The following is an 11529-nucleotide window of genomic DNA, read 5'->3' as shown; positions in this document are numbered from 1 at the left end:
AAGCTAATATGATTTATCCAAATTAGTATCTGTTCGGACGTTATGAATGTTCCCCTTTATTGTCTGGCGTTGTGTGGTGGAGGGGGCAATTAAGGGGTGATGCGTATAGCATAATCGCCCGACAACCCAAAAGTACTAGATGTAATTGATACAGTCCACAAACCAGAGTGCTGTTTGAGCCAGCCTCTGTCGAATAAACAGTATCATAATGTAATGTAAATGAGCCTGTAAATGTTGTAATATGCTTTAAAGTATTGTTCAACTATAATTGTTATATTGCTGTGTTATTCAAGTATTTTTGTTAAATTGTAATTATTCTAGTGATGTCTGAATTTGAATTCAATTTTCAGTTATGCAGTAGTATTATAATATTATTGATTGTTCGATAAACCACATATAGTGGACACATTAATAAGAGACATAAAGAGTGAAATCATGCTCTCTCATAAACTGACATTTTACTTTAGTGTTTCATTTCTATTGGATGTTAATCCGATTGTCATCATTCAAATGTATAAGTCAAAATCCCTCTAAGATACCTGAAATTGAGTACATATCAAATTTGAGACATTTTAATGCTCTATGAGCTCAAAATCAGTATTAATCAATGATTGAGAATATATGAGGCGAAAAAGACAAGTCTGATAAAATCTTCACCCTTCCGTTCATCTTCAGTATTCTCAAGACCATGGGCTGGTATTATATCATGTGTTGGGATTTTACATGTTTTTATTGCAACTTTTACGTGTGACTCAAATAAACATTATTATTAACCTAAAAGTTTTTGGAATTAAAAACATTTGAATAAGAAAAGCAATGAAATACAGGTAAATCTGCTAGCATTGTTTATAACCACGAAGTTAGATTTCAACAGAATAAAATAATTTAGGCTTAGTATTATCATTTAATCACTCCGTTACTAAATATTTATAGGTGATGGTTTCTTGATTCATTCCAAGCTGCTTTGTATAAACACACTTTTTTATGTATTTGAACACGACATGCAGTCGATTATTAAGTAAAAAGTCGATTACTTAATAATCGACTGCATGTCGTGTTCAAATACATAAAAAAGTGTAAATATTTATAATCAATTTAGAAGTAATAATAATAAATAGAGACTATTGGTCCCCAACACTATATAATAAGTAGAATAATATGAAAAATTAAACATCTCTGCCAAGATAATACTTATAACGGCAATACTAAATTCAAATGTACATTTTCTCTTAGAATTAATTAAAGTTGAAAATTAAATTTTCAAATGCAAAAATGTTCGTTTTCTTTTGTGTATGGAAGCCGGGTCCTCTATTGGACACAGGCCTCTCCCAGGCTCCTCCACTATAAGAAATATAATTCTCTCATCTGTATTTTGCGCCCACCGCCCATCTATTCCCAGTCACTCTCACAATGTCGTCTTCCTATCTGAATTGTTGCCTTCCAATTCTCCTTTTTCTCCAGTTGGGCTTCCACTAAGTTTAGTCATCTGCCATCCTCCAATCTAGCGACATGACCTGCTCACTTCCACTTCAGAGTCTTAAGGCTGTGCAAAGGCTGAAAATAAACTTTCTACTCGTGATATTTTTCAAAGTTTTTTGATTTGTATCAAAATTAAAAAGTTTTCTCAGGAAATTTTTTTCTGATCATTAACTTTTTGAGATATGAGCGCCTAAAGATTAAATTTTTGGGACATTTCAAATTCGGTAAGATATAAATCCATGAGATTTAGAGGAAGGATTCTTCATGGTATTGTTGATCTAGTAAAACAAAAATTTTCTGAAAATATCAATTTTTAAGATAGTTATTCACTTTACTAAAAATATCCTTCTAGGTGAGTCATTTTTGGTAAATTGAATAACTTTTTCAAAAATTGATTTTTTCAGAAATTTTTGTTTTACTAGATCAACAATACTATGAAGAATCAATCCATCCTCTAAATCTCATGGATTTAAATCTTACCGAATTTGAAATGTTCTGTTCCAAAAATTCAAACTTCAGGCGCTCATATCTCAAAAAGTAATGATCGAAAAAAATGTTTACCTGAGAAAACTTTTTCATTTTTATAGCTTGATGATTATACAAATCGAAAAACTTGGGGAAATATCACGAGTAGAAAGTTTATTTTTAGCCTTTGCACAGCCTTAATTTATTGTCTTCAGTACATCGTCTGATTTTCTTATTGCCTTGGATGTATTTCTAACTCCTATCCAGCATTCCTATGTTTATTATGCTCCTCTCCATCACCATTTGAGCTGTTGCTATTTTCTGTAGTACTGGTTTCTTAAACGTCCAGGTTTCGGAGCCGTAAATAAGCGCGGAAAAACATAGGTCTTCAATATTTGTATTTTCTTTCCAGAACTAATTCAATTTAGAAGTAGGCTATAGCAATTGAATACCCAAACAATCGCAATTTAAGAATATATTGACAATGTTACCGTAACTATGAAGGCCTATGTTAATTTTTTTTCAAATTTATATAGGTGGCCACCTACTAGTACCTAACTTGAGTAGAAAATAGAAATTCCCGGGCTGACAAATAATTTTTGAATAGTAGCGCTCATCGAATCTCCATCTAGCTGTTTACCCTGTTGTCAATATTTACTGAAGCAGAAGTCTTCGGGGTGAATTACAGCATTTAATTTGGATTTTTGTTTAATAATAATTAGAAAATAGAAGTTGATGTCATACAAGATCTTTTTCACACGGCTTGTAAGCCCGCTCTAATTTGTCTACACTTGCTTGTTTTTCATAATAGGACTAAACTAATAAAAACATTACCATATAGATACATGTTTATCTCTATCTTTTTAGGAATTAGTTTGAAAACTAGATTGGAAAACGCTGCAAGTGATCTTTGTGTCGCGCAAGGATAGTAACTTATATAGGTAGTCCTATTCATTAGCCCTAGGAGTTTGAGAGACGCGTACCTATAAAATACAGTAGGCTACCATGATATATTTTGCACCTATAAGGACCGTTTGCACAGTCAAAGCATAACTGAATTTAATCAGCTGGTGGCTTAAACTCAAAATTGAGTACATTAAAACAAACGAGACTTGATACGGATTTAATGTAGTTTAAAATGAAATTTAGTTTAAACTGTTACCGTGCAAACGGCCCTAAGGGTGGAAAATGTGTGTTTGCTGCCGGCTCTTGAGATCGCAGTTTTCAAGTTAGAGACAGAGTCAAAAACTTGATAAGTGTTGGCAAAATGTTTTTGCACGAGTTGCAAACTCTATTTTTCGCCACACCACAAAAACAAACTTTAAATACTGTACCTAGTCTAAGGCCCGCCGCAAAGTAGACCTACGTTAATCCACGAAAAGCAACCCACGCCGTGGGATGTTTTGTAAATCATGGCTAGGCTTCTCATCTAGACATCTGTTTAATACATGCAATGAATAATCCACTTGTCGGCTGATTGATTATGAATAATTGATAATTCTTCTATAGCAATGGTTTACAAAACATCCCACGGTGTGGGTTGCTTTTAGTGGATTAGCGTGGATCTACTTTGCGGCGAGCCTAAATATTTCAAGCTACGCTACGGTGCGGTGAAATCGGCTTGGCAGCGTGAAAAGAAGTCCCTATCACTTTATTTTGTTTGATACTCTAACTTTCAACCTTTAAAAATATATCACCTTGTAATTTATTAGTGTTCATTCAAATGAATACCCTTAGTGTAGGGTATAGGAAAAGAGTAGAGAAAAGATACCATAAGAAGATATCCCATGTTATAGATAGTTTATGTTCCAAATTCCATGCAGATTTTTTACCTCTACCCGATTATATTGTCGACTACAGTATACTGTTTTGGCCGGATGAGAGTGTTAAGAACGGCACAGTATGAGAGACTATCAGCATCACAGAGCTTCACGAAAAAGAACTACTAGGACTAATGGCTTGAGTTAACAGTGAAATCTGGAACATAAACGCCCTATACTAAAGGATATTTATTCTTTATGTTATCTTTTATCTCGATGGTATAACTTATTGAATTCTTAATAAATAACAACTTTTTGTTCCAATTCCAGAAAAAACTTATTCAATGCGATGATCATGGAAGCTGACCAATTGATAAAGGTTATGGATAATGTGAAAGTCTTGAAGAGTCTGGAACTTTGCAAACTTCCCCAAGTCTTAAAGGGCAAAAAGGTGACAATAATCAGTGAGAATGATGCTAAAAACTGTGTGCCCCAAGTTGCTCTGTGGTCCGTGACACAGAGTTTGGGTGGAGAAATAATGCCTATCACGTTTGACTGGCATAACTTGACGTCTAAAAAGGACTTTGGCAAGTATGTGAATAAAATAGAATTGATAATTATTATTAAACGAAAATTTATTAAATTCTGTAATTCACCCTGAAGACTTTTGCTGCAGTACAATGTAATAAAATGTGGATGAGACAAAAATAAAACTGTGTCTCTTCAATTATGGACAAATTCCACAATATCAATTCTTATTTAACAAAAATTCTATTTTACAGATGGTAATTACTGAGATATTGCAATTATTCAAATGCTGATGAATCAATAGTTATTATTAAATGAAAATCCAGATCAAATGCTGTAATTCACCCCGAAGACTTCTGCTACTGCAAATATTGACAAAAGGGTAAACAGCTAGATGGAAATTCGATGAGCGCTACTATTCAAAAATTATTTGTCAGCCCGGGAATCGATCCCAGTACCTCCAAATTGCCTCCTAATTGTTATTAAACGAAAATCAAAATTAAATGCTCTAAATGCTATCTAGATATTGTCAGTTTGGTTCAAGGGTACGGTAAGCATTTCTGACCGGCAATCAGGAGGTACTGGGTTTAATTCCCGGCTGACAAATAATTTTTTAATAGTAGCGCTCATCGAATTTCCAGCTAGCTGTTTACCCTGTTGTCAATATTTGCAGTAGCAGAAGTATTCGGGGTGAATTACAGAATTTGATTTGGATTTTTGTTTAACAAGAATTTTTATTGTGGAATTTGTCCATAATTGGAAAAACACAGTTCTATTTTTGTCACATTCACATTTTATTAGATTGTACACAGGACTGCAGTTCTGTGTTGAAACCAACATACAAATTTATTAGACTTGTACACAGGATTGAAGATTCGTGTTGTAACCAACACATCGTGTGTATTTAACACCAATCTGCAGGATCAATGAATTAATAATTAATTTAAAACGAAACTCCAAATTAAATGCTGTAAATCACCCCGAAGACTTCTGCTACTGCAAATATCGACAACAGGGTAAAAGCTAGATGGAAATTCGAAGAGCATTGCTATTCAATCCTCCTAATTGCCAGTCAGGAATGCTTACCCTTACACCAAACTGACACAATCTCTGGATAGTAGCGCTCATTTCATAGAAAGCCATAGCGGCCAACCAGTCTACAGATGGAAATTACTGAGAAATTGCATTTATTCAAATGCCAATGGATTAATAATTATTATTAAACAAAAATCCAAATTAAATGCTGTAAATCACCCCGAAGACGTCTGCTGCTCTTGTCAATATATTTGCTGTAGCAGAAGCAACCATCTACGATACTAAGAGTTAGTATATATAGATCGTTGAGCATTTCCCACCCCGGAAATTGTTCACCATGGAGAACAATATTAGTTCTATGAAAAAAATTCCATACTTTTTCATTCTTATTTTCTTCATTTTAATGATTTTTTTCCATGAAATGTTTTCGATGTTAAATTTATCTAGAATTTCTACATAATAGGTTATCAATTTAAATTTGTGTATATAAATGTGGTTTCATGAACTTCTAATGACTTGCAAGATGTATGTTTATTAGAGTTTCTCACTTTTGGCATAAAATCTTAAACAATAGCAAAATTAGTGGCATCCCGACACATATTCATATATAGTGGGGTCCTCATTTTCTTAGATCAGCAAATAATCGACCAATTGTATTAATACTTTGTAAATACTTGTAACTTATATATTCTTTTTGTAATCATGCCTATATTTTGAATAAACTCCTCTGGTCGTGTTGATTAATAAATAGCATTTAATTGTTTGTTTTCTTTTTGGCAATAAATGAATTTGAATTTGAAAAAAAATTGAAAAAAATTTGTATTTTCGTTTAATAATAAATAATTTTCTTAATAAGTATTTTCATCATTTTCCATATTAATGATAGTTTTTGAAATAATGGAATAGGCTAATTTTGTTCATTATTTGTGTTTTTCAGAATGATATCTCGTTGCTACGACCTTGTGCTCGTGGAAACAAAGCATTGCAGAGACATAATAACGTTCAGTGAAGGCTGTGAGATCCCAGTGGTGTACTGCGGTTGCGGGATGTACCAACCGCTAGAGGGACTCGCGAACATTCTCACCATTGGCGAGCATTTTGGCAGACTGAGCCACTTGAAGTTCGGATGGGTGGGGCCTGGCTGCTCGGCCCTCAACACTTACATGATGATGCTACCCAGATTCGGCATTCCCATCAGTTACAACTGTACCTCGAATCCGGTAAGTAAAGAGTATAGTAGATTCGGATTATGGATTTTGTTGGTCGAATATTGGATATCGAATAAATCTCTACTGACATACTAAAATACATCAGAATTAAATTGAATAATTGCCTTTGTTAAGGGCGGAGTTGTGACTCAAGATCATCTCTGCCACACAACCCTAAATCTCTGCCACACATCTGATTGAGTACTTTATTTATGTAGATTACAATATATACTGGCTTATACACTTATATACAATAGCTTACAATACAGCAAAATTATAGATGAATTTACATAATATAGACTTAGAAAATAGTTATTGAACTGTATATGATATGAAAAAGCAATTTGTAATAATATAATAACTATAGATAATTATATTGTTATGCATCTACATAAATTGGCGGAGCTTTGGACATATCAATGTCCATTCTTCGGAAAGAATATTAAAAATATCCTCCCCACTAACTCTCTACCAAAAATCATCATATCTGCAGATATAATTAGAACATTCACCAATTGTTTGACGTTTTTGAACTGTTAATGAGCTTTCAAAATTGAAAAAAGTATATTCGTCGAGTTCAGAGCTAAATTTCAAACAGTTTGAACACTTTGAAAGGGGTAACAGACGAAGAGCATAGATTCCACATGAAATTCGCAACAAAAAATTCCCATTAAAATTTTCTTATATCAAACTTATTTTTCGAGATATATTAAAAAATCAATATTTTTAAAAACGTCAATAACTATAAAACTATCAGTGAAAATCCACTTCTAAGGATATGGCTAGAAAGAGGAGAAATTTCCAATAAGTTTCATTCGATTTGTTCCTTTCTTTGAACTTTTCATGAGCGCTCAAAGTTGAAAAAGTACATTCGTCGAGTTCAAAGCCAAATTACAAACAGTTTGAACTCTCAAAAAGTCTAAAAACGTCTAACAAATTATATGAGTCTTATTGGATATTTCTTCCTCTTTCCAAACATATTATCCTCAGAATTAGATTTTGACTGATTGCTTTCTGTTTATTGAAGTTTTTCAAAAATATTGAAAAATCTATATATATCTCATAAACTAAGGTCGATATAAGTGAATTTTACTGATCTTTCTGTGTTGCAATTTTCATGCAGAATCCATGGTCTTCAGCTGTTGCACCTTTTGTGGGTAACTCAAGGTACCTTACATTGTATTCTAGGTATATTCTGGGCCAACCTGTATAAGGTGGTTTGTATAAGGGCAAGGCCACACGAGCGCTTTTCATGTGTTTTTCAGACGAGTCGGCAGGACAGTAAGCTCTCCGATTGGCTGAATTTGGTTGGTATTCGGGAATCAGCTGATCCGGAAAGCTGCAAGCTGTCTGAAAAACGCCTGAAGAAACGATTGTGTGACCTCACCCTAAAAGGAATCTCTAATATTAAATTCACACTACTTAATTAAAGAGACTTTGTTTTTTATGGTTATTTTGGCTAGTCAAGAAAAGACAAGACACGTTTAGTCACAATACTTCACATAGTTGCTTATGTAGACATGTCTAATTGCAATGACTAATCGTTGTGTGTTGCTTCTTAAGCAACTATGTGAAGTATTGTGACTAATCGTGACTATAGTCTTGTCTTGACTAACTGGTGTGTGCCTAGCCATATTCTTTACTGAATTGTACATTTTGTTTCCAACAGAATTTCCCTGTCCAACCGATTTGCTATGATAAAAGCTACACTCTATCCAGGATGCATTCTACCAACTTGAATAACTGTAAAACTGCCAAAGAAGCCATAAAAAATTCCGATATAATCGCTACTACTGTTCACAATATTCAATGTCAACAAATTACTACAGAGGTAAGATCTGTGAACTAGGAAGTAAGTATAATAACCAGCAGATAGTTGAAGTGAATCACAGCAAAAACTGAAAATGAAGAACATATAAACATTTAAACATAGAAAAACTTATTGAAGAACCATCTATAGACATAGGGAAAAATCAAGTATTAATGTAAATGGAGAAGCAATCATACACTTATGAAATTGAGAAATTTAAATTTATTGTTGATTTTTAGGTATTATTTATTTATTTATATTCTTATGTCTTTTATCGGCAGAGAGATCCTTTTGGATGTTTCCTTGCCGTATTAGCCAATGTCATTTCCTATCAACACTCAAGTTAATAGGTTATGTATTCGGTTCTTCATGTTTTCTCACTAGAAGCTGCACTTTAACTTCCTGAGTTTTTATTTTATAAAGCTTAAAATCAAGAAAACTATTTCCAAACACAAGTTTTCAGGTATGAACGTGAAAGATGCTGAAATAATAAAATAAAATAGATTCAATTCACCAATTCTATTGTGTATAAATCAATGTTTTGTTAGTTCTATCGTTTATTCCTTTCTAACTATCATTTTCATTCCAGTATTTATATTTTCTTGTGACTCAATTATATTGTTTGTATCTAGCTAGAAATCCTTAATAATATCCATGAGATTCAATGAATTCATCCCTCAATTTTATTCCAAATGAGCTCATTTTTTAATGTGGATGATGCTAAATATTCAATTTTACTGTTTGAATCCAGTTAGAAATCCTAAATAATTTCCATGCGAGTTTCAATGAAGTCATCCCTCAATTTATCTCGGATAAGCTAATTTTGAAAGTCAGTGATATGTATGATGATAATGATTGCATATGTACAATCAATGTTGCAGTGGGGAATAATTGTGTGGGGGGATGCTATAAAACTGTTCTTGAGCCTTTAAAAGTTTCTCAAAATTCTATCTTGAGGGTCGCATTGCAGAGAGGTCCCAGATGTCACACTAAAGAATTATATGAGGACTTCAAAGTGTTCAATGTAAGGCAGCTATTTGTGAGATCTGCCTTAATTTACATGCACTCTCACCATAACCAAATTTTTAACAATACAATAGATCATAGATACCCCACCAGAGAGCATCACATATAAACAATATACAGACTCCAAGATTAAATAAAACATATTCAACAACTAATATTCAGTACCTGTCACACATAATACTTAGAAACATACCTGACTATCTTAAAACTTTTCAAAATTACAGATCAGGCCCGTATAAGCGACTTGTTGAGAAGTGGTTAATTATAAGTGACCAAGAGAGGAGTCTGAACGCGTGCTTCTCTCTGTATATAGGTAGGGAATGTGGAACTTGGTGATCTTGCCCGTGGTCCTTCGAAATCCAAGTCCCATATTGCTTATTATTATTATTATTTTATTTTTTGTAGCCAGTGTAGTTTACTGTTTTAGTATTACATGTTTTTGATTGGATTGTCCATCTTCATCACCATCTTTCATTTTTAGTTTGGAAAATTCTTTATAACTTGGTATTTAATTACATTGCTATAGTGTACCTTTTAGTTCTACTAACTTTTAGTCATTAATTATAACTGGCTGTTTCTGCAGCCAATTATTTGTTTTCTTCCTATAATATCAACATTTACTCATATAATTTTTTTTTAATCTGTATTTTTCTCAATTTGTTTAATATAATATCAATTTTCATAATTTAGTTTATGGATTTTAAATTCAGCGAATTACGCCAGGCCCTCACAAACACAGGCTTAAGCCTACATGTGAGTCTCTCATAACGTAAGGGTATATATAAATGTACTGTAACTGTACTGTATTATTTGTAAATTGTGAAATTTGAATTTGATTTGATTTCACTTCACTTAGGTATCGTTTTTATAATGGGATTTACTTTTTTGTAACTTTATTAATAAACGTTTTCAATTCTACTGTTTGTATCCAGTTGGAAATCCTAAATAATGTCCATGAGTTTCAATGATCCCTCAATTTATCTCAGATGAGCTAATTTTTTAATGTGGATGATGCCAAGATTCCACTTCAGTTACGTTTCAAGCCAAGGACCTTAAAGATATCTCTTTAAGGTCTTTGTTTCAAGCTATCGTTTTCATAATGGGATTTACTTTTTGTGACTTCATCAGTCAACTTTTTCAATTCTACTGTTTGTATCCAGTTGGAAATCCTAAATAATCACTAGCAGTCAGATATTTTACAATAAATGAATTAATCACTCACAGTGACAACGAGATCTTTCGGCATTAACCAAGGTTGTGGACAACCAAGAAGATGGCGGAACTGCCATCACAGTGAGTAAAATATCTGACTGCTAGTCGTTTTTTCTAAGAGCAAAAAGTGATTCAATAATAAGCAGTTCGTGATGGAAAACAATATTGAAGAATCCTAAATAATGTCCATGAGTTTCAATGATTTTATCTCAAATAAAATAATTTTTTAATGTGGATGATGCTAAGATTCCACTTCAGTTACGTTTCAAGCTATCGTTTCTATAGTGAAATTCACTAATTCACTTTACACTGTCTGCATTCCTTATAAATTACATCAATGCTACACATTCAACTAATTCTGACACGTTTATTTGGCTCTCACTATATTTAATTTTCACTTTATTTACATGGATAACTGCTAGACAACACTGAACGCACAATGAGGTTGAAGAGAACAAAGCCCTTCGAGTTTGTGTAGTGCTAGTGAAGCGAAAAAATTATATTAAATAAATGTGTAGTGAAAGGATTTAAAGTAGTGAAATTATAGATTGGAACTGTAGGCTTCACTGGAAGACTAGCAATAAAAATCAATATTTTAAGATAAGAAATAAGAGAACGAAATTAATGGTTATTAGTCCTAGTGACCAGTTTGTTTTTTGATTAATATTCTTGATTGATTTAGTCGTCCTGGGACTGCATCTATTTTTACTCCTAAACTAGGGATTGTTCAGGAGTGTAAAACATCTGAGGATTAAAAGATTATTCGTAGCTGGGTAAGGAAGGGGGCTTTTATCCGATTATCAACTAGAAATAATAATGAATTACATGAATTATGATTCATTTCATATAATTCTTCATTCAATTATAGATGCTGGAAGAAGCCAATGATAACTGGATATTTCTGCACCGTCTACCTAGAGGAAATCAGGAGGCGACTCCAGCCGTTTTCGCTCATGAGAGGAATTTGGTGTGGCAGAGTTTCGACAACTTGATCTACGTTTGTGTT

The 11529-nt window shown here is 33.0% G+C and overlaps 1 protein-coding gene across 1 annotated transcript; it reads left to right on the top strand.

The window, feature by feature from the left end:
- LOC120348835 (ornithine carbamoyltransferase, mitochondrial-like) lies at positions 1–11529 on the top strand (the record flags this gene model as incomplete). Its single annotated transcript, XM_039425252.1, is given in 5 exon segments — positions 1–827; positions 4035–4295; positions 6205–6487; positions 8145–8306; positions 11392–11529. Coding segments are annotated over 5 exon segments (855 nt in total), but the record flags the coding sequence as incomplete, so codon positions are not given.

The sequence above is a fragment of the Nilaparvata lugens genome, chromosome 3 (assembly GCF_014356525.2).
Source record: "Nilaparvata lugens isolate BPH chromosome 3, ASM1435652v1, whole genome shotgun sequence".
NCBI classification, from domain to species: domain Eukaryota; kingdom Metazoa; phylum Arthropoda; class Insecta; order Hemiptera; family Delphacidae; genus Nilaparvata; species Nilaparvata lugens.
Note: the sequence above shows the minus strand (reverse complement) of the source record. Positions and strands in the feature narration are given on the sequence as shown.